The sequence below is a fragment of the Aythya marila genome (genome assembly GCF_965140915.1).
Source record: "Aythya marila genome assembly, chromosome: W".
NCBI lineage: Eukaryota > Metazoa > Chordata > Aves > Anseriformes > Anatidae > Aythya > Aythya marila.
In genome coordinates this window covers 10,202,529-10,227,220 of record NC_139081.1, presented here as the reverse complement: position 1 = coordinate 10,227,220, position 24,692 = coordinate 10,202,529, and the positions used below count along the sequence as shown (strand labels likewise).

The 24,692-nt window shown below is 38.5% G+C and overlaps 1 protein-coding gene across 1 annotated transcript in view; it reads left to right on the top strand.

Annotated features, from left to right (window-relative positions):
- Positions 1-24,692, top strand: part of LOC309889533 (ras GTPase-activating protein 1-like) — a gene marked incomplete at its 5' end in the record, with an annotated part of 113,039 nt that overhangs the window by 71,832 nt on the left and 16,515 nt on the right. Inside the window, 8 exons of the mRNA XM_082782382.1 lie at positions 684-771; positions 2,963-3,040; positions 8,611-8,768; positions 9,061-9,137; positions 11,924-12,096; positions 12,286-12,445; positions 12,633-12,775; positions 13,567-13,682. Coding sequence (XP_082638508.1) covers positions 684-771; positions 2,963-3,040; positions 8,611-8,768; positions 9,061-9,137; positions 11,924-12,096; positions 12,286-12,445; positions 12,633-12,775; positions 13,567-13,682 — 993 coding nt within the window. The remainder of the gene's footprint in view (positions 1-683; positions 772-2,962; positions 3,041-8,610; positions 8,769-9,060; positions 9,138-11,923; positions 12,097-12,285; positions 12,446-12,632; positions 12,776-13,566; positions 13,683-24,692) is intronic.

Here is a 24,692-nt window from a genome sequence, read left to right as displayed (position 1 = left end):
TTTTTTAATGCTTGTACATGCAGCAGGGCAGTTAACTGCTAGTTTGAGGCATGTACAGTACATGGACAATATGTCAGTAATGAACAAGGTGGGGTTTTTTTGTTTGTTTGTTTGTTTTCTGATTGTGAAATGTAAGCATTGTGACTGTTGGTTTATATTGTGTTTTATTCCATAGTTGGTGTAGATTGCAAGAGTGTATGTAGACAGATTTAACTGAAAATGGTAACTTGTTAAGCCATGGCAACTTGATTGCTAGCAACTGTTCATAAACAAATTCTAGTAAGAAATTTTAGAACTTAGTCTTAAGATTGTCTTGTGTGTAATAATGATTTGGGCTATTGCATTGTCATTTTTCAATATTGTGTATTAATTGTTCCCCATTTTGTATTACAGGCATTAAAAAGATTATGAAGCAACTCTATTGAGGGTTTTAATCCTATTGAACCAAAAATTGACAAGATCAAGGATTTTGTCAATTCCAAAAGATCTGCATTCTTTTGCTGATAGGTATTAGAAAGCTAAATTGGGGGTTGAAACTACTCTGTGTTCAATGCTCTATACAGTCAAACATCAGAAATGTATTAGTTCAGTGTGAACTTTGATTTGGCAGATATCAAGAAATGGAGGCATTTGTCAATGCTACAAAGATTAATAAGCCTTATGGGTTTTGTTCTTTTATTAAGGCCAAACTGTTTTCAAATAGTAGTTCAGCACTTCAGCGAAGAGCATTACATCTTTTACTTTGCAGGAGAAACTCCAGAACAAACACAGGTGAGAGATTTTGTTGATAAATATAATTTTAAAAGCAATTTTTTTTTTGTCTTGTAATGTTTAATATTTCCCTTCTGTAATAGAAATTTTGTTTAATATTTCCCTTCTGTAATAGAAAGCATGCCTACCACAGATGGTAGCTATGTCTACATTAACAAATATTACCATGCAAGTAGCAGATCTGTAAGGGAAATTGTTGATGCTGAGAATGTAGCTTTGGGGGTTTTACTTTGGACAAGTTTTAGTCTGGTCTCATGCACTGAACTCTCATTAGTTTCCCTAAAATATTTCTGGAGAATTATCTTTTGGAGTAGTTCAGTCCAAAAAAAATTTGTTTGCTCTCCAAGAATCTTCTATGTTATGAACCAAAGCATGGTAAGTGGGGAGTTTTCCTTCAAGAGTGCTTCTTGATGTGAACAAAAATGCTGATGCAAGTATGTCCAGCGATCAGAATTTGCTGAGCATTTTACAGTTATTTGTCCTGACCATAAATTGGTGGTTGTTTATATTCTTGGGCACTGATTTTGCATGAAAAGTAAGATTTATTTATTTTTTAATTACTATCATTTAGTTATTAGCTCTCTAGCAATTAATGTTTGCAGATTAAAAATTGTAGGAGTGGAGCCTAATTCTCTAAAAGTCACCCACCGACAGAAGAACGTATGTAAGATGCGATAATGTTCTTAATCATTAAGTTGTTTTGGTATTCCATGGCTCTGAAATACCCGTGTTAGAAGTTAACCTTTGCATTTGATTTTATTTAAGAATGTACAGTAGGCAGAATATTCTGTCCTGTTTTCTGACCGTTTGGTATAATCTGCTTTTGGGTTAGACTTGCTTAACATTTAAGCTGTTCACTGCATTTATAGGATTTCATTTATAAAATTATTCTTGGTAAGGCACATCAATTGTTTTACAGATGCTTCCAATTTCAGAAGTTTCAGTTGTCTGTACCTTGTAAAATTTCATGGAAGAATAGTTTTGTTGGTATATTAAGGAAAACTTGCCAGTTTTCATATAATGTGGTAAATATCAAAGCAGATGTCCAATGGATTGCATGATGTCTTTGATGTTTGTACAAAACATTTGTGAATGTAATGTGAAGTGTAGCCTCATATACTAGTGTCACTGTACATGCCATGGTGCATTACTCATGCTAGTGTAAACTTTGGAATTTAAGGGGAAAACTTTTCTTGTTAGGAGGGGGAATAAAGAGGAGTATATATCTAGGAAATATTTATATTAATTTAGAGTATTTAGGAGGTTCTGTGGGTCTTCAATTGCTTTTCCTTATTTGGATAAGGAAACAAGCTACAAAAAAAAATGCATAGTTGAGAGTTCTTCCTTTTGTGGAAGGTTTTGAAAGCTAAAACTTCACTCACAAAGTGATTTACCTGAGAATAGCTCCAATATAGAATGTACTTGTATATTTTAAATGTGGAAGGTAATGTAAAGGATAAGACTGAAAATGTCTTTTTAATTTTTTTTTCTTTAATGACATTATTAAATTGTACTTTGTGTAGGCAGCAGATCTTTGAACTACTACACCTTTATGAATGTTACTCAAAGCCTAAATTTTGTGCTTTAGAAAAACTTACAAAATTTGGGAGTGGGGGATGAAAACACGAGAATGAGGCTATAGCATATCTTCTACCTTACAAAATATCCACTCTGCTCTCTGCATTTGTGAGCAGAGAGAATGGGGGTGTAGGTTATAATTTTCACTGTTTCTCTGTTAATGCTGCTTTGTTTTTGTTTGAAGCATATGCAGTAAAATATGACTGTGATACAGAAATGGACGAGAGAATGATCAGAACAGTTTGACTTGTCAACTGTTATTTTCTCAGAAGCACCTAAGTCTTGCTTCATTTTACATACTGTTTTTAATTTAATGTAATATCACTATTTTTGAAAATTGGTAAAGGTCACACTGTATATCCATTAGTAATGCTTAATATTTCTAAAAGAGAATCAGTTTTGTAAATTCTTTCTTTAGTTTTGCTGAGTAAAGATGAATTTTGCTTTAATATTCAAATTTCATAATTTGAACTGCATACAAGTGGTTTTTTTTTTTCAATCTAAAGAAAACTTCAGATACTTCAATGTATTTTTATTTTTTAGACATGTCTGTTCTAGCGCAAGAAGGTGAGTCTGACTTCTTGTTACACTGTTCTGTGCCTTTCTGTCTTAGGACTGGATGAAGGCTCTGCAGATGTTTTGCAGTTTAAGAAAAAACAGTCCAGGGAAATCCAATAAACGTCTACGTCAGGTGAAGCTATATAAATAATGGGGGGGGGGGGGGGATTGTCTCCTTGTTGTAAAATGATGCTGATCTCAGAACTTTACTTTCAACAATAGCAAATCCTGCATGTACTTTCTTTCTTGGAGTTATGCAGTACCTTTGTTAAACCAACCGGAGTGAATTCCTGTTTGTTAACATAGAATGGCTTGGGTTGGAAGGGACCTTAAAGATCTAGTTCCAACCCCCTGCCACGGGCAGGGATGCCACCCACTAGATCAGATTGCCCAGGGACTCATCCAAGCTGGTCTTGAACACCTCCAAGGATGGGGCATCCACTACTTCTCTGGGCAACGTGGAGTGAAGAATTTCCTCCTAACCTCTAATCTAAATCTCCCCTCTTTTAGTTTAAAGCCATTCCCCTTTGTCCTGTCATTGTCTGCATGAGCAAAAAGTTATCCCCCTTTAGGTATTGAAAAGCTGCAATAAGGTCACCCCAGAGCCTTCTCTTCTTCAGGCTGAACAGCCTCAGCTCTCTCAGCCTTTCTTCATAGGAGAGGCACACCAGCCCAGTGGCGTGCTATCAACACAAATCTAAAACACAGCACCATATCAGCTGCTTTGAAGATAATTAACTCCATCCCAGCGAGAGCCAGCACAATCTCCACCACTTATTCCATACATTTGCATCATGCTCAAGTCCCACACTATCCACAATACATCCTCATTAATTACCACCCCCTTCCTGTCCTTTGACATATACACAGATATCATTCCCTTTGTCTATGGGAGGCCTCATTGAAATGTTTATAAAAGGGACGTTGAGTTCATTTAGTCTGTGACTTTGACTCCATCTGTTATGGTGGTCACTCAGGACAGGAGAGGCAACGTGTTGTGTCAAGTTATTGGGCACCAAAGCCAGCTCAAGTTGGCTTGCTGCTGCACTTGCCTGGCTTCTTCCAAGGCTCATCCTCCATTAGTTTGGGTGGTTCCTGTTACAGTACTTCCTATAACACACAACTCAAATCATGGATTACAGCAGTTTAAATGTATATCCACTACAATCTCCACCCCTTTTCCCTTTGGACTATGCTACAGAGTTTAACACTGCAATGAACTCCCTCCCTTGCCCCTGCTCCAGCATGGATCCTCTGTGGGCTACGGTCCCTTTTGGGGGTCTACCTGCTCTGGCATGGACTTATGCACAGGCCACAGTCCCTTCACAGGTGTGCCCGCTCTAGCGTGGATTTATCCAGTTACTTTGACTCCAGTTCATACCGGAGTTCTAACATGTATGGTACAGGTGCACTCGACTTTGTTCAGGCCTTGATAGTCCACAGTTAGCCTCCACTCTCCATCCGACCTTCACGCTGGACATATGGGACTACTAAAGGGTGAGCAAGTCTTCCTGAGCACTCCTGGGCTCCCCAGTCAATGAATCAGCTCATGGATGGGAACCAGGCAATCTCGGTGCATTATTGCCACTGATTCACTGTCATAGTAACAATTGGCACCTGCTGTTCTTTGACATGCAGCAACCTCACAACAGAAGAGTTTGGAAAAGGTAGACGGCTGTACAGCTGGATAGAGCTCTTCTCTGTACCCAGGGCAACCACACCAAAAGCCTGCCAGTACCCTTCTGGGTCCCATCCTATAGGAAGGATGCACAGGGCCTCCAGGACAGTCACAGTGGAGTGCTTTTGTCACTCATTCCCAGTTAGGCTCACTTTGGCCTCCAATACAGTTAGCTGCTGGGATTCCCCTGTCACTCCAGAAATACCGATGGGTTCTGCCCCTTTATAGCTTGATGGCATTACGGTACACTGTGCACCAGTGTCCACTAGAGCCTTATACTCCTGTGGGTCTGATGCGTGAGGCCATTGAGTCCACACAGACTAATAAACCTGGTTGTCCCTTTCCTCCAGCTGGCTGGAGGCAGGGCGCCTCTAATCCTGGTCATTGCATTTGAATTCATTACTTGCTTCTTGTAAATGTGAATCGAATGTCCCTCCACTATAACCAGGAGTAAACTCAACCCATCTACTCTGTTTGGAGAACTGCCCAGTAGAAACTGGAACAGTAATTATCCTGGAAGAACACCCTTTTGTGATTGTTTTTCCTTGCAACTCACATACCCGTGCTTCTAGTATCAAGGTAGATTTATCATCCCACTTCCTCTCCTCATTTCCTCCCCGTGGTCACACATAAAACCACAGGGTGGCACGTGGTGTGCACCCACGATACCCTTTCCCTTGAACAAAAAAGGCTGATTCCTAATAGCTGAGATACTGGCCGGTATGAAAAGGGAGGAAGTCATTCTCTTTGAGTTGCTGGACTTCTTGGAACAGTTTCTCTACAGCTGAGATACAGGCCCATAGGAAGGAAGAAAGATTCTCTTCTAATTGCCAGAGTTGGCTGGCCACTACATCCACTGTTGGTGCCTCTGTGTCTCATTATCACCAGAGTACTTGCGGATGATGATGGTGCACTCTGTACAATCTTCTGCCTCATGGACCGTGTGCTCTGGACTTCATCTGGGTCTTTGGATACCTGATCATTGTCCAGGTTGCTATAGATTGCCTCCACCATAGCTAATTCGCTCAGGTACTTTATACTTCTCTTCATAGTTGTCCACTTGCCTGGGTGACGTACGACATCTTCCTTGAAGGGATACCTTTCCTTCACGCCTGACAGGAGTTGCCTACAGAGGCTGAGGGCTTGTGCCTCTTTTCCAATCACTTTGTCAATGGCCCTTTCCCTAGAGGGATCCCAGCTGCTTGGCTTCCCCGTGTTCCTGGCTACTGGCCCCCTTATCCCAGCACTGGAGCAGCCAGGTGATTCACCTGGACAACAGCTGAAATCTTTTCGCAAATCTCGCAGCGGTTTCTGACTCATAGAATGGCTTGGCTTGGAAGGGACCTTAAAGATCATCTAGCTCCAACCCCCCTGCCATGGGCAGGGTTACCAACCACTAGAGCAGGCTGCCCAGAGCCGCATCTAGCCTGGCCTTGAATGCCTCCAGGGATGGGGCATCCACAACCTCTCTGGGCAACTTGTTCCAGTGCCTCACCACCCTCTGAGTGAAGAATTTCCTCCTAACCTCTAATCTAAGTCTCCCACTCTTTTACTTTAAAGCCCTTCCCCCTTGTCCTATCGTTATCTGCCCAGGTAAAAAGCTGTTCCATCCTTTGTATGAGCCCCCTTCAAGTACTGAAAGGCTGCAATGTGGTCTCCCCAGAGCCTTCTCTTCTTCAGGCTGAACAGCCCCAGTTCTGTCAGCCTTTCTTCATAGCAGACGTGCTCCAGCCCTCTGATCATCTTTGTGGCCCTCCTCTGGACCCTCTCTAACAGGTCCACATCCTAGTGCTGGGAGCCCCAGACCTGGACACAGTATTCCAAGTGGGACCTCACAAGGGCAGAGTAGAGGGGGACAATCACCTCCCTCAACCTGCTGGCCATGCCTCTGTTGATGCAGCCCAGGATGTAGTCGGCCTTCTGGGCTGCAAGCGTGCACTGCTGGCTCATGTCAAGCTTTTTGTCCACCACAACCCCCAAGTCCTTCTCTGCAGGGCTGCTCTCAATGTGTTCTTCTCCCAGTCTGTATTCATGTCCGGGTTTCCTCCGACCCAGGTACAGCACCTTGCACTTGGCCTTGTTGAACCTCATTAGGTTCACATGGGCCCACTTCTCATGCTTGTCCAGGTCCCTTTGGATGGCAACCCTTCCTTCTTTTGTATCTCACTCCATCATAGAAGACCACCAGATTGGTCAGGCACGATTTGCCCTTGGTGAAGCTATGCTGGCTGTCTCGGATCACCTTGTCCTGCATGTGCTTTGACATTGCTTCCAGGAGGATCTGTTCCATGATCTTCCCAGGCACAGAGGTGAAGCTCACCAGTCTGTAGTTCCCTGGGTCTTCCTTTCTACCTTTTTTCAAAATGGGAGTGATGTTTCCCTTATTCCAGTCACCAGGGACTTTGCCTGACTGCCAGGACTTTTCAAATATGATGGAGAGAGGCTTGTCAACTACATCAGCCAGTTCCCTCAGGACACTGGGATGCATGCCATCGGGCCCCACAGATTTGTATCTGTTCAGATTCATCAGGTGGTCTTGAACCTGCTCTTTGCTTTCATTGGGAGGGACTTTGCTCCCCCAACCCTCACCTAGAGGTTCAGGGATTCAAGAGATGTGGGAAGCCTGACTGGCAGTGAAGACTGAAGCAAAGGACTCGTTTATGATTTCTGTCTCATCCCCTTCCTGTTCTTGCAATTGCTCTGCTGCAGTGCAGGCTGCCTCTTTTGATTCTTCATCCTGCTCCCTCTCAGAAGGAGCTTTTTCTTTCCCTGCTAACTGAGACAACCTCCACTTCCATTGTTTCTTCTAGACTATAGGAGCAACTGTTACAGCTGAGGGTTAGATCACTGGCTTAGCCAGTATGCATTTATAAGTCTTCATATCCAGAGACCCTCTTGAGCCCTTCAAGCAAGTGCCAGAGGATCAGTAGGAGTAGGCCAGGTCCCAGCACAGTGCTAAAAATTTGTGTCTCTGATATATAGGCATCCTTTCTTCAAGCATTCTTTCACTTCAACAAGATTCCATGCCTCTTGAGATTTCAAGGTTTCAAGCCCTACACCATTGGGGGTGGGGCGGTATTCCTCAGAAAGTGAAGCAGGTGCTACGTGAATTAGTTTGCACGTTTTCCAAAGTATAAAGGAAAATAAGTCTCCAGTGTTTCACAGAGTGGTTTAAATTGGAAGGGACCTATGGACGTCATTTGGTCCGTGTCTGCTAAACAGTGCTGTTTGCTAAGTAAAAATTTTTATGTCTAAGGGACTTTAAGGAAACTTTATTCTGAATTGTTATATAAAGATCTTTTCAATGTTTGAACTGTCCTTTGAAAATTCTGTTACTGAATATTTGAATTTAAATGGAATGTTGACCCTTTCAAGTGTGATATTTCCTGTATTTGTCTAATTTTACTTGAGCTGATATTAGTAGATGTCAGATTAATCTATGAACTGTATGCAATTCAGAAATTTGTAAAATAAAAGACCGCTTAAAACATTTAATGTAAATGATTTCAGAGTTTGCTTTTCATTTTCTGGAAATTGGGTTGCTATTATTTTGAGAATCTATAGTACAGATTAGTATCCCCCTTTGAACAGGGAGAAAACAGTGCAGTGTGTTGAATAAGGGAATTCTGTGTAATCTGTTAGGAAAGCACCAGATATGGCATTGGGTTTGGAACTGTCCATGGCTCTTATTTGAGATACAGGTCTCTGACTTCAGTAGAATTTTCTATGTATAGAGAAGTTAACACTTGTAAAACTTGATGTCTCATATTGTGGCTTTTAAAAGGAAAAAATGAGTTAAAGCTATGGTGCTGGAGATTTATTTTCAGTTGTTATTTGAGTTGCTCTTAAAATCTTGTTCCATTACTCCTGTTTCTTGTTCTTTCAATTAGGAAATTGTAGTTTGCATTTTATATTTGTATCTTGACATTAAACCTTCACGTGTGTGTGGGGGGGGGGGTATTTGTTTGTTTGTTTATTTGTTTATTTTATTTATTTAGAAATATATTTTTTTGTATTTTCTTTAGGTCAGCAGTCTTATTTTGCATGTAGAAGAAGCTCATACACTCCCAGTAAAACATTTTACTAATCCGTATTGTAACATCTACCTGAACAGTGTCCAGGTAGCAAAAACACATATCAGGGAAGGGCAGAACCCTGTATGGTCAGAAGAATTTGTCTTTGAGTAAGTCTTTCCTATCAAATTCCTGAATTTCACTAAAATGCAATGCAACTTCGAAGATTCTTTACACTCTACTGTTTTTCATAAGCTTTTTTAAAAATACTGCATGCATGGCTATATAGCAGGCATCTTTCAGTCACAAATGCATGGGTAGAATTTTATGTATGCACCTAAATATCTATGTTAATATAAATGTCTAGCTGATCATGAGAACTCAGGTTTAAATAACTTTTAGAATAAGATTAAAAGTTGGAGAAGTATGGTATTAATTAAGGCTTTCTGTCTTTTCTCCTAGTGATCTTTCATCTGATATTAATAGATTTGAGATAAGTCTTAGTAACAAAACAAAGAAAAGTAAAGATCCAGATATATGTAAGTATTTTTCTGTAAAAGAAGAATATATATTGCAAAAATGGATACTTTGTGCAATTTTCATTGCTCTTTTCAAATATGGTTACAAAGCAATTAAGTATGTTCTGTGGTTACCATCCATACAGCTGTATATTTTGTTTTGAATATGTTACTGACTGCATTTATTTTTGCATAATAACATACATATTTTTAGTAGTAAAATGCACAATAATCCAATTCTATATATCTGATGGCTTTTGTAGCTCTATTCCAGAATACCTATTTTATTATATTGTGACAATGTTTACAAAAATATGCAAAAACAAGAAGAAAGAGAAGCTGTCATAATTAATCTGCCCTATAAGATGTGAATTTTCACTAACCTAATATCTTTAATCTGATTCAATCCTTACTGTGTAGAATTTGTTGTCCTTTACAGACTTTGTTGCTTCCAGTGAGAAAGAGGGAGGAAAGCTAGTACTTTCCTTGCTTAAAAATAAACAAAAAATCCAACTCAGCAGTCTATAGAACAAAAGTTGTCTCGGTCCTATGTCATATCCCCACCTTGTTTCTGCGTCATCTTGTGTACCTTCCATGTACCACTCTTGGCCTTATAACTAAAGTTACCTCAGTATCATCACTTTGAATCAAAAAGGATGGTGTTTCCTTCTGCCTCTTATAGATGTTCCCAAGAATTTACTTTCCTCCTGTTGTCTATACAGCTTCTTCAGTTGTTTTGTTTCTATTCTTCTATTCCAACAAACTCTTAATAAGATGTTAAGACTTACCAGATTTCAAAAAGAAAAAAAAAAGCTTTCTCAACCACACAACGTGGTTTTTTAGGCTTTCTTTTATTCAAGGTATTGTGTAACTTCAACCCTTTACTTTCTCTCTCGTTGCTTGCAGTGCAGACACCTCTCCCTTCCAAGATTTGTTCCAAGTGCTTTTCTTTTCTGTTTTCTTTTTTGTGCTAATATTAATCATTTAAAATATTCTGATTCTTGGATCAAGATTGTTGTATATAGTTCTTAACTGTGCTTGAAGAGAAGGGATCAACTACTGATGTTTTTCTGAACATTTGTATTTTCTATTTGTAATGTGCAAAGTGTAAATGTCCTTAAATTTTCAACTAATGGCAGTCTCTTAATGAATGTAACCTAATGATTCAACATAATTTGCTAAGTAGGAGAAAGTGTTCCTTTAAAGTATTTGAATATAAATTATAACTACTATTCTGTAATCCATATATCAATATTTCTGTTTTGATCTTTTAAGATCAAAGCAAGATCATAGGATTTGTATTATCGCTAGTAAGTATACTGTATAACCATGGGAAAAATTAAATCATCAGATTATTCTAAATTGTGTATCATTTCACTGTTCCTGTCAATGAGATACATGACTTATATGTGCAAGCAAAACAGGAATGAAGCGCATTGCTCAGTTGTGGACATGAGCTGTGCTCTGAAGTAATATTCTGGGAAAGTCATTTTTTTTTTAATCTGGTCTAAAGACAGTCCTATCCACACTTGTGATAAGTAGCAGATAATGAATTTGTTTACCCGCTACTCGACTGACTTGAATGTGTTACCTTATCAGTACATCAACTCCGAAGAATATGAAATATGAAGAGTCTATTATAAATGTGATGTTATTCTGTTCCATTTTCTGATTATGCAAACGATGTCTCAACATATATCATAGAATCGTAACAGTAGAAAGTCTACTAGAATTGTTCATTTCTGCAAGGCTTTGTAGAAAAGTGAAAAATAAGTGTGGTGTGGTTGGTATGAGGTGGTATGGGTTTTTTGGTTGTTCTTTGGGGGGGGGTGTTGTATGGTATGTGTTTTTCCATTATTATTTAATTTCGGATTTATTTTTATGTGAGGGACTTCAGTAAAAGTAGATCACATTAAGAGGCGCAGAAAAAGGAACTTCCAGACAGTCTAACATGGCTAAATGACAAGCTAAATGTGGAACACAAACCGTGTACCTGGACCCTTTCCATGTGAAATAACTCAGTTCAGGAGAGCACGTGCTTATTTTAGAATGGTCAGTGGTCTGACTGCTGCAGCTTAATACTTAGCTGTCAGACCAGACTTTCAGTTATGGTTGAATAGGCTTGTACAGGTTATTGCTTGGTAACTTTAGGTACCAACACCACCAAAAAAAAAAAAATGAATTAATGATTTTGTCATTCTTGGGTTGATTTGGGCAGTAAGCTGTCTGGGAATGATTTTTTATGTCTTGCCTACACTGTTACAGCCTTAACCTGGGATTTCTGAAGTATTAAAGAAATACATATGGCAACATTTGGGAAAAATGTAGTAATGCTAGTAATAAATAAGTTAAAATAGTAACAAAGTGATTCAAGATCAGAACTGATAGAAGTATGAGCCCAAGGCTTTAAAGAATGCGGTGAATTCTAATCACACTACCTGTTTTAAATTTCTGATGCTGCCTAGGTTTGTTAGGTAGTTTTGTGTTGTTTGGCTTTTTGTGGGGGTGTTTTGTATTTACTTTTTCCACTATTTGGGTGTTACAAAGAAAACTATATTAATATCTGTTGCATTTAGGAATGTATATGTATACATTATTTACAACATGTTTTATATTTCATCTTCAGTTTACAGGAGTGCTAAATCATCTAAGGGATAGTCTGTTAATATATTTGATGGCACAAATTTTGATTACTTTTATTAATACTCTTTTAATGAAAGAAGATGACATGCTGAAAATAAACTTTTTAAAATTCACTTCTATCACTGTTTGCTGAAAATAACCTACTTAATGCTTTTTTCCTGAAGTGTTTATGCGTTGCCAATTAAGCCGATTACAGAAAGGACATGCAACAGATGAGTGGTTTCAACTCAGTTCCCATATACCACTAAAGGGTATTGAGCCAGGATCTTTGCGTGTTCGAGTACGATATTCTATGGAGAAGATCATGCCAGAAGAGGAGTATAGTGAGTTTAAAGAGGTATTAAGTTTGTTTCCCCAATTTATGTCAAAATTAATTTTCTCTGTTTGAGAGAGATTTCAGTAACACTAATACATTAAGTAGTATTTGTAGTGATATCTTTATGTCACTATAGATGTATAATATCCATTTTTCCAAAGCTGTCATGTTAGGAGAAGTTTCTGAACATTATTTTGGTTTTTTTTTCAGCTCATACTTCAGAAAGAGTTGCATGTAGTTTATGCCTTATCACATGTTTGTGGACAGGATAGAACACTCTTGGCTGGCATTTTATTGAAGATTTTTCTTCATGAAAAGCTTGAGTCACTATTGTTAAGAACACTAAATGACAAGGAAATAAGCATGGAAGGTACTGTACTAATTACACTGACATTTACTGGAACTGGGGAGGGAAGGACTCCCATGTCTTTGTTTCTGTTTCCTCCCTTAACTAAGAGAGGCATATCAAACTGAGGACAACATATTTTTCCTCTGCTTTTTTTGTCTCCTTTTCTCAACTTTTCAGTTTCATCTTTTTTTTTTCTTTGTTTTTCCAGATGAAGCTACTACTTTGTTTCGTGCCACCACTTTAGCAAGTACACTTATGGAGCAGTATATGAAAGCCACAGCAACACGTTTTGTTCACCATGCACTGAAAGACTGTATATTAAAGATAATGGAGAGCAAGCAGTCCTGTGAGGTGATATCTTTAATTATGTGTTGATTTTTTTTGTTTTGTTTTTACATTTTGATTTGTTAAAATGATCTACTAGTTATGTTTTGTTTGTTTGTTTTGGAAGCATTTATTAATCCTTCAGAAATAATTTCATTTATATGAGTAATACAGGAACTGAAATACTTATGAAATTTTTTAAAATATTGTCTTGAACAATGTTCATAATATCACTTTTAAATAAGTTTAACTCAAATGTATTTAAATTATGTATTTATTCTTTAGCAGTTGTAGGTTATTTTCTAACAGTTACTGAATGCCCTAATGTAAATAACTTTTGGTAAGCTCCAGATAGTCTAGAAGTCAATGTCTGATTGTAGTTTTATTTTAAAACTCCCTTATATTAACACCTTGTTGTAGATCCTCTCTTTTTTTTTTTTTTTTTAAACTATACTCCTAACTTCTGTTTCAATTCAACTTAGTTATGGAAAGGATGAGGGATCCTCAGAAGATTGGATTAAAAGATATGAAAATAGATGTAGGTGTGTGGTTTTTTTTTTTAAAAAAAAGGTAGTTATGGATAGTGTTACATGTCTATGATTTTAGAAGCATAGTGTGCTAGAACTTAAAAGCATTGCTTTTTCATATTAATTTCCTTGCTAGCCCTTCAAGCAGATCTGGAAGCCCTGTAGAAGTCTGAAATTTGTACAGCAGTATAATATTTAGTTTGAAAAAGTATTCATTGTGTAATGTTGTCAAGTTATATATGAAGCTATATTCAAGAGAAGAAACTTTGTCTTTTTCTCTTTTCATTTTAGTTAAATCCCTCAAAATTAGAAAAAAATGAAGATATAAACACTAATTTGGCACATCTACTCAGTATACTTTCAGAATTGGTGGAGAAAATATTCATGGCTGCAGAGATACTACCTCCGTAAGTTTGCAATTTTGTGTTCAAATTTGTACTTGAAAATTCTTATTTGTGAGAGTTAAATTGCACCAGAAAGTGGTGTTCTTATTGGTTCATCTTATTCTAATCAGTTCATAGACTAACTACGCAGTCTCCAATGGAGGCATGGGTTTCTATCCCAATCCTGACACCTTAAACTAAGACAGGAGAGATTTAGGTAATATATTAGTAGGAAGTTTTTCACTCAGAGGGTGGTGAGGCACTGGAACAGGTTGCCCAGAGAGGTTGTGGATGCCCCATCCCTGGAGGCATTCAAGGCCAGGCTGCATGCGGCTCTGGGCAGCCTGCTCTAGTGGTTGGCAACCCTGCCCATGGCAGGGGGGTTGAAACTAGATGGTCTTTAAGGTCCTTTTCAACCCAAGCCATTCTATGATTCTGTGATACTTTAGAACTGTTACATGAGCAGAGGAATATTGTACTGGGTCTGGCTGGGGAGTTAACTTTCCCTGCAGCAGCCCATACAGTGCTGTGCTCTGCACTTGTAGCTAGAACAGCAGTGGTATCACACCAGTGTTGTGTCTACTGCTGAGCAGTGCTGGCACAGCATCAGGACTCTCTCTAACCCTCCTAGGGGGTGGGCAAAAAGTGAGGAGAGAAACATCACCAGGGCAGCTGACCTAAACCAACCAAAGGGATATTCCATACCATACGATGTCACACTCAGCAATAAAAGGTGGAAACAGGAAGAAGCGGGGAGGGGTGGGCTCTCATGAAAACGTCGGTCCTCCTCCCGAACACTGGCTGCGTGCGTTGAGGCCCTGCTTCAAGGACGTGGTCAAGCATCACTCATTTGTGGGAAGTAGAGAGTAATTTCTTTCCTCTGCACTTCCACATAGCCTTAATTTATTTTATTTGTTTGTATTCCTCCCTTTTTTTTCCTTTTCTCCCTCCCTTTCCCCCTTTCCCTTTTTTTCCCTTTAAATTGTTTAGTTCATAATAATCTTTTTTTATTATTATTATTTCCCTTTAATTAAATTATCCTTATCTCAACCCCTGAGTTGTTCTTTGCTTTACTTCTTCCCCTCCTCATCTAAGGAGGGGGAGTGAGAGAGTGGTTGTGGTGTTTAGCTGCCCAGCACGGTAAAACCACCACAAATATAGACAGGAATAAACCTAACCAAACACTTGAATGAATCGTGCATTTTGCACAAAAGCTTTTGGCTAGTACACGTGCTTTTCTTTGAGGTAGAAGCTACTAGATCTAAGGGGTCAGTAAAAGAATAAACAAAAAAATCAATATATTATTTCCTTGAAGAGGTAGAAAATAGCACTAGTTAGTAGACAGTTGTACATATTTAAGCTGGTTACCAATTCTTTCAAGTCCTCCTACTCTGTGAAAAAGATGGAATTATTAATAGCACTAAAAATACAAATGGGTGGTGGTAGAATGACACCCTGCTGTGCTTACTTATGTCTATCAGGGAAATGCACACGTTATTATGTTCCTTTTTTTTTAAAAAAAAAAAATGCAAGCTAAAATAACTTGTCTTCGTAGTTTACTGCCAAATAAAAAGTGCAGAACACTATCAATTTTCTTTCCCTATCTTTAGCTTTTAATCAAAATGCTGAATTTTGCAATGCTTACTGGGTCTGGCTGGGATGGAGTTAATTTTCTTCATAGTAGCCTTATGGTGCTGTCCGTGTTTCCTTCTTTTTCCTCCTCTTTACCACTCTGCTGTCAGAAATGAGTAGGCTGGGGGTGCACAAGAGTTTGGGAGGGCACACAATCAGGACAGCTGACCAAAACTGAAATGGGGTATTTCATACCATATGATGTCATGCTCAGCAATAAAAGCTTGGAGGAAAAGGAAGAAGAAGGAGTTGGTGTTTGCAGTTAGAGCATTCTAACCCAGTTGGCTGTTGACTGGGGTCAACTCACTGCAGTCCTTTTTGGCACTCTACATGAGGCTCAAGAGGTTAGAGGAGATGATAGATTTGATCAGTGCATGCTAGACTGAATTTATAGTTATAGCTGTTTAGCTGTTACTTGGAAAGATGTTACTTGTTGCTGGTCACAGTGTTGCTTTGTCTGTTCTGGACACTAGTTTGTTTATTTGTTCCCTCATGTGCTCTGTGGCTTCCTCCCTCTCTTGCTGTACATCAAATTCCAGGAGCTCTTAATGGCTGATTTCGGCTCTTGCACTTTGCTGTGCTGTTTATCGCTACTTTTTTTTTTTTTTTTTTTTTTTTACCTGGGAGAACTATGACAAAAACACTTGAGCCTGGTTGCCCAGAGAGGTTGTGGATGCCCCATCCCTGGAGGCATTCAAGGCCAGGCTAGATGCGGCTCTGGGCAGCCTGCTCTAGTGGTTGGTAACCCTGCCCATGGCAGGGGGGTTGGAGCTAGATGATCTTTAAGGTCCCTTCCAAGCCAAGCCATTCTATGAGTCAGAAACCGCTGCGAGATTTGCGAAAAGATTTCAGCTGTTGTCCAGGTGAATCACCTGGCTGCTCCAGTGCTGGGATAAGGGGGCCAGTAGCCAGGAACACGGGGAAGCCAAGCAGCTGGGATCCCTCTAGGGAAAGGGCCATTGACAAAGTGATTGGAAAAGAGGCACAAGCCCTCAGCCTCTGTAGGCAACTCCTGTCAGGCGTGAAGGAAAGGTATCCCTTCAAGGAAGATGTCGTACGTCACCCAGGCAAGTGGACAACTATGAAGAGAAGTATAAAGTACCTGAGCGAATTAGCTATGGTGGAGGCAATCTATAGCAACCTGGACAATGATCAGGTATCCAAAGACCCAGATGAAGTCCAGAGCACACGGTCCATGAGGCAGAAGATTGTACAGAGTGCACCATCATCATCCGCAAGTACTCTGGTGATAATGAGACACAGAGGCACCAACAGTGGATGTAGTGGCCAGCCAACTCTGGCAATTAGAAGAGAATCTTTCTTCCTTCCTATGGGCCTGTATCTCAGCTGTAGAGAAACTGTTCCAAGAAGTCCAGCAACTCAAAGAGAATGACTTCCTCCCTTTTCATACCGGCCAGTATCTCAGCTATTAGGAATCAGCCTTTTTTGTTCAAGGGAAAGGGTATCGTGGGTGCACACCACGTGCCACCCTGTGGTTTTATGTGTGACCGCGGGGAGGAAATGAGGAGAGGAAGTGGGATGATAAATCTACCTTGATACTAGAAGCACGGGTATGTGAGTTGCAAGGAAAAACAATCACAAAAGGGTGTTCTTCCAGGATAATTACTGTTCCAGTTTCTACTGGGCAGTTCTCCAAACAGAGTAGATGGGTTGAGTTTACTCCTGGTTATAGTGGAGGGACATTCGATTCACATTTACAAGAAGCAAGTAATGAATTCAAATGCAATGACCAGGATTAGAGGCGCCCTGCCTCCAGCCAGCTGGAGGAAAGGGACAACCAGGTTTATTAGTCTGTGTGGACTCAATGGCCTCACGCATCAGACCCACAGGAGTATAAGGCTCTAGTGGACACTGGTGCACAGTGTACCGTAATGCCATCAAGCTATAAAGGGGCAGAACCCATCGGTATTTCTGGAGTGACAGGGGAATCCCAGCAGCTAACTGTATTGGAGGCCAAAGTGAGCCTAACTGGGAATGAGTGACAAAAGCACTCCACTGTGACTGTCCTGGAGGCCCTGTGCATCCTTCCTATAGGATGGGACCCAGAAGGGTACTGGCAGGCTTTTGGTGTGGTTGCCCTGGGTACAGAGAAGAGCTCTACCCAGCTGTACAGCCGTCTACCTTTTCCAAACTCTTCTGTTGTGAGGTTGCTGCATGTCAAAGAACAGCAGGTGCCAATTGTTACTATGACAGTGAATCAGTGGCAATAATGCACCGAGATTGCCTGGTTCCCATCCATGAGCTGATTCATTGACTGGGGAGCCCAGGAGTGCTCAGGAAGACTTGCTCACCCTTTAGTAGTCCCATATGTCCAGCGTGAAGGTCGGATGGAGAGTGGAGGCTAACTGTGGACTATCAAGGCCTGAACAAAGTCGAGTGCACCTGTACCATACATGTTAGAACTCCGGTATGAACTGGAGTCAAAGTAACTGGATAAATCCACGCTAGAGCGGGCACACCTGTGAAGGGACTGTGGCCTGTGCATAAGTCCATGCCAGAGCAGGTAGACCCCCAAAAGGGACCGTAGCCCACAGAGGATCCATGCTGGAGCAGGGGCAAGGGAGGGAGTTCATTGCAGTGTTAAACTCTGTAGCATAGTCCAAAGGGAAAAGGGGTGGAGATTGTAGTGGATATACATTTAAACTGCTGTAATCCATGATTTGAGTTGTGTGTTATAGGAAGTACTGTAACAGGAACCACCCAAACTAATGGAGGATGAGCCTTGGAAGAAGCCAGGCAAGTGCAGCAGCAAGCCAACTTGAGCTGGCTTTGGTGCCCAATAACTTGACACAACACGTTGCCTCTCCTGTCCTGAGTGACCACCATAACAGATGGAGTCAAAGTCACAGACTAAATGAACTCAACGTCCCTTTTATAAACATTTCAATGAGGCCTCCCATAGACAAAGGGAATGATATCTGTGTATATGTCAAAGGACAGGAAGGGGGTGGTAATTAATGAGGATGTATTGTGGATAGTGTGGGACTTGAGCATGATGCAAATGTATGGAATAAGTGGTGGAGATTGTGCTGGCTCTCGCTGGGATGGAGTTAATTATCTTCAAAGCAGCTGATATGGTGCTGTGTTTTAGATTTGTGTTGATAGCACGCCACTGGGCTGGTGTGCCTCTCCTATGAAGAAAGGCTGAGAGAGCTGAGGCTGTTCAGCCTGAAGAAGAGAAGGCTCTGGGGTGACCTTATTGCAGCTTTTCAATACCTAAAGGGGGATAACTTTTTGCTCATGCAGACAATGACAGGACAAAGGGGAATGGCTTTAAACTAAAAGAGGGGAGATTTAGATTAGAGGTTAGGAGGAAATTCTTCACTCCACGTTGCCCAGAGAAGTAGTGGATGCCCCATCCTTGGAGGTGTTCAAGACCAGCTTGGATGAGTCCCTGGGCAATCTGATCTAGTGGGTGGCATCCCTGCCCGTGGCAGGGGGTTGGAACTAGATCTTTAAGGTCCCTTCCAACCCAAGCCATTCTATGTTAACAAACAGGAATTCACTCCGGTTGGTTTAACAAAGGTACTGCATAACTCCAAGAAAGAAAGTACATGCAGGATTTGCTATTGTTGAAAGTAAAGTTCTGAGATCAGCATCATTTTACAACAAGGAGACAATCCCCCCCCCCCCCCCATTATTTATATAGCTTCACCTGACGTAGACGTTTATTGGATTTCCCTGGACTGTTTTTTCTTAAACTGCAAAACATCTGCAGAGCCTTCATCCAGTCCTAAGACAGAAAGGCACAGAACAGTGTAACAAGAAGTCAGACTCACCTTCTTGCGCTAGAACAGACATGTCTAAAAAATAAAAATACATTGAAGTATCTGAAGTTTTCTTTAGATTGAAAAAAAAAAACCACTTGTATGCAGTTCAAATTATGAAATTTGAATATTAAAGCAAAATTCATCTTTACTCAGCAAAACTAAAGAAAGAATTTACAAAACTGATTCTCTTTTAGAAATATTAAGCATTACTAATGGATATACAGTGTGACCTTTACCAATTTTCAAAAATAGTGATATTACATTAAATTAAAAACAGTATGTAAAATGAAGCAAGACTTAGGTGCTTCTGAGAAAATAACAGTTGACAAGTCAAACTGTTCTGATCATTCTCTCGTCCATTTCTGTATCACAGTCATATTTTACTGCATATGCTTCAAACAAAAACAAAGCAGCATTAACAGAGAAACAGTGAAAATTATAACCTACACCCCCATTCTCTCTGCTCACAAATGCAGAGAGCAGAGTGGATATTTTGTAAGGTAGAAGATATGCTATAGCCTCATTCTCGTGTTTTCATCCCCCACTCCCAAATTTTGTAAGTTTTTCTAAAGCACAAAATTTAGGCTTTGAGTAACATTCATAAAGGTGTAGTAGTTCAAAGATCTGCTGCCTACACAAAGTACAATTTAATAATGTCATTAAAGAAAAAAAAATTAAAAAGACATTTTCAGTCTTATCCTTTACATTACCTTCCACATTTAAAATATACAAGTACATTCTATATTGGAGCTATTCTCAGGTAAATCACTTTGTGAGTGAAGTTTTAGCTTTCAAAACCTTCCACAAAAGGAAGAACTCTCAACTATGCATTTTTTTTTGTAGCTTGTTTCCTTATCCAAATAAGGAAAAGCAATTGAAGACCCACAGAACCTCCTAAATACTCTAAATTAATATAAATATTTCCTAGATATATACTCCTCTTTATTCCCCCTCCTAACAAGAAAAGTTTTCCCCTTAAATTCCAAAGTTTACACTAGCATGAGTAATGCACCATGGCATGTACAGTGACACTAGTATATGAGGCTACACTTCACATTACATTCACAAATGTTTTGTACAAACATCAAAGACATCATGCAATCCATTGGACATCTGCTTTGATATTTACCACATTATATGAAAACTGGCAAGTTTTCCTTAATATACCAACAAAACTATTCTTCCATGAAATTTTACAAGGTACAGACAACTGAAACTTCTGAAATTGGAAGCATCTGTAAAACAATTGATGTGCCTTACCAAGAATAATTTTATAAATGAAATCCTATAAATGCAGTGAACAGCTTAAATGTTAAGCAAGTCTAACCCAAAAGCAGATTATACCAAACGGTCAGAAAACAGGACAGAATATTCTGCCTACTGTACATTCTTAAATAAAATCAAATGCAAAGGTTAACTTCTAACACGGGTATTTCAGAGCCATGGAATACCAAAACAACTTAATGATTAAGAACATTATCGCATCTTACATACGTTCTTCTGTCGGTGGGTGACTTTTAGAGAATTAGGCTCCACTCCTACAATTTTTAATCTGCAAACATTAATTGCTAGAGAGCTAATAACTAAATGATAGTAATTAAAAAATAAATAAATCTTACTTTTCATGCAAAATCAGTGCCCAAGAATATAAACAACCACCAATTTATGGTCAGGACAAATAACTGTAAAATGCTCAGCAAATTCTGATCGCTGGACATACTTGCATCAGCATTTTTGTTCACATCAAGAAGCACTCTTGAAGGAAAACTCCCCACTTACCATGCTTTGGTTCATAACATAGAAGATTCTTGGAGAGCAAACAAATTTTTTTTGGACTGAACTACTCCAAAAGATAATTCTCCAGAAATATTTTAGGGAAACTAATGAGAGTTCAGTGCATGAGACCAGACTAAAACTTGTCCAAAGTAAAACCCCCAAAGCTACATTCTCAGCATCAACAATTTCCCTTACAGATCTGCTACTTGCATGGTAATATTTGTTAATGTAGACATAGCTACCATCTGTGGTAGGCATGCTTTCTATTACAGAAGGGAAATATTAAACAAAATTTCTATTACAGAAGGGAAATATTAAACATTACAAGACAAAAAAAAAATTGCTTTTAAAATTATATTTATCAACAAAATCTCTCACCTGTGTTTGTTCTGGAGTTTCTCCTGCAAAGTAAAAGATGTAATGCTCTTCGCTGAAGTGCTGAACTACTATTTGAAAACAGTTTGGCCTTAATAAAAGAACAAAACCCATAAGGCTTATTAATCTTTGTAGCATTGACAAATGCCTCCATTTCTTGATATCTGCCAAATCAAAGTTCACACTGAACTAATACATTTCTGATGTTTGACTGTATAGAGCATTGAACACAGAGTAGTTTCAACCCCCAATTTAGCTTTCTAATACCTATCAGCAAAAGAATGCAGATCTTTTGGAATTGACAAAATCCTTGATCTTGTCAATTTTTGGTTCAATAGGATTAAAACCCTCAATAGAGTTGCTTCATAATCTTTTTAATGCCTGTAATACAAAATGGGGAACAATTAATACACAATATTGAAAAATGACAATGCAATAGCCCAAATCATTATTACACACAAGACAATCTTAAGACTAAGTTCTAAAATTTCTTACTAGAATTTGTTTATGAACAGTTGCTAGCAATCAAGTTGCCATGGCTTAACAAGTTACCATTTTCAGTTAAATCTGTCTACATACACTCTTGCAATCTACACCAACTATGGAATAAAACACAATATAAACCAACAGTCACAATGCTTACATTTCACAATCAGAAAACAAACAAACAAACAAAAAAACCCCACCTTGTTCATTACTGACATATTGTCCATGTACTGTACATGCCTCAAACTAGCAGTTAACTGCCCTGCTGCATGTACAAGCATTAAAAAATCAGTGTCGTACCTGCCAAATAAACTGTCATGTACTCCATAGATGGAACACACACTAAGGTCTATTAAACCTTTAGGTTTTGTGGCTCGTTTTTCACTTTCAAAATAAATAAGATGGGCATCATTTCCCTCCAATATAAAGTACAAGTTTTTCCATCTCTTCCCCTTACCTGTAAAAAAGCAAGTAGGAAGTTACAATATTGTTTTAAAGAAAATATAAATTTTGTAAATGAAGAAAAAAGAGGGCAGTAAGGTTTTTGTCAAAATACAAACAGAAAAACAACATACAGTTAACCATGCTTAAGCAGTAATATCAGTATGCATATGCAATGTTTTCTGCAACATCTAGCTAAAAACAGTCCCTCTTCACATGTTCAGGTACAATTGTAGATGGTTCTCTAAACATTTTCATTAATCTCAACAGGATTAAGCAAGTGCACGAGCTGCCCAGACAACTCCATTCATATCGATGAGAAGACTGACTATGCAGTTCGCAAATAATGTGTGATGCTGTAAACAATCCAAATTAATAAAGCTATTTTAAATTAAGAAACGGATTTCTCCTGACATGAGAAAATTATTCCTAAACTCTTACTAACTGCTCAGCATAACAAATTGCATCACGATATCTTAAAACCGTATCACTACAGAATAGAAATAGGAACATAATATACACATACTTGAATCAGAACCAAACCTGAACCCAAACACACCTATATCCAAGAATTTGGCCAGTTCCACGTTTCAGAGAAAAACGTAAAAACATAAGACACAGTACCTTTTAGAAAAGCATTCAGCATTAATTTTCAACTTGATCATCATAGATCTACCACATACCTTCATAAACAAGGACTAGAACTCACAGTTTTGGAAAACCTACTTTAACATCTAGTCATACTCTACTAGATGGAAGAGTGATTTTTATTAATTTTTTGTTCTATATGCAGGTACGTGTCTCTCTCCATACCTATTCAGTACTCCTGCTTGCACATGTAAAGTATCTCAGTATCCCTTTTAGCTAAAAATTTATTTATTTATTTTTAAAAGTTTATTCTCAGCTAATTCCTCAACTCTACCACAGCCCTCTACACCTTATCTCAGAATTAACACTCTCAAGAGAAGAGGTGCTTTCCTTGCTTTATTCAGAGGATCTAGTTTTTATTTCCTCTGAATGCATCTTTTATATTTGACTATATCTAAGTGCTTGCCTTCTTTCTCATTTTTGCTCGCTATCCAGACCATTATCTGGAACTTATTGTTTAAGTTACGGTCTTCGTCATTTCTAGAAACATTATTATTATTTTTTATTTATGTTTAATTTTTAAATGTTTGTTGTATTGCTGATCATTAAAATCAGCTTTAGCGGAAACAAAAAAAAATAAAACCATGATACTTGGTAAGGGACTAGCTTCCTTGGAACTCCAACACCTTATTCAATGGCAATTCTTTAAGGATATATTGGGATGAGTCAGGCAGCTTTTAATCCAATTACTGTACATTACGTTGACTGTGTCAGTGTTAGACAGAACTTTAATAGTTCTGTCTATACAGAACTACTACTACTAAGTTCCGTCTGTACAGAACTACCCAGAATACACATTTTAAATTACACATATTACCTAACTTGGAATAACAAAATTAAACCAGCTCTGGTCTCCAATGAACGCACTGATTTACGTTAATCTAGCTCTCTAACTCATGCCATCAGCTTAAATTTAAATGAATTGCATACTAAGTATGAATTTTATAAAAGTGTACTTCATTTAATGAGTTTGAATATTACCTTTGATGAAAGGCACTTAGTTTTTGTGCTGCTCTGATTTTTTTCAGCAAGAACTGCCAATGAACTTTATATTACGTGTCATTTTATGTATTATGTATTTATATTGGTGAATTTAAGGAAAAAGAACCTTTCATATCTATAACTTTCTATAACCTTTTGCTCACTTCAATTTTGCCTCCACTAGGTACCAGTGCTACACAAAACATGCATCCAAATCTGCTTTTTTTTTTTTTAAGAGAAACATTTTATAGAAGCAACAGAACTCACTTTTTTTTAGAAGATAACCTTTTTTGACAATATTTTTATAAAAAGCATCCTTTGTTTTGCGACGAATTGTATTGTAGATTTCTTTTCCATCCACCGTATTATTAAGCACTTGTTCTTGATGCTGGTAAATAAGGGAGAAATCAGCAGTTGTTTTTTTTTGTTTTGTTTTTTTTTTTTTTTTTGTCTGTTTGTTTTTTTAAAGCTCAGGAATCAACTGTGAAACAATTAAACACTATGAAGCTGCAACCAAAAATATTATTGAACACTACCAATCTTTTATTATTGTTCTCTCGCGTTTTAGCAAACCAATATAATTTCATACAATACCTTTGCCAGAAATGTAATGTGACTATTTCTTGTGGAATGATTAGACCAGAATAAACCTTATTTTTCTTATAAAATACAGACCGATGTTTACAAAGTAACATCTGTATTTATTTAACATTAAATAGAAAGCATCACCTTTCACATTGATTTATATAAAATTTACATAAGTCTTTAAAGGTTATCGAGTGTCTGGCTGTCTTCTATCAAAACTTTTGGGAATGACTAATTAAGGATAAACTCTGAAGCAACAAGAATGGTGCAGATCTAAATTAAAACAGTTATTTATGCAAGAAGTTGTGCATTCCCTCAC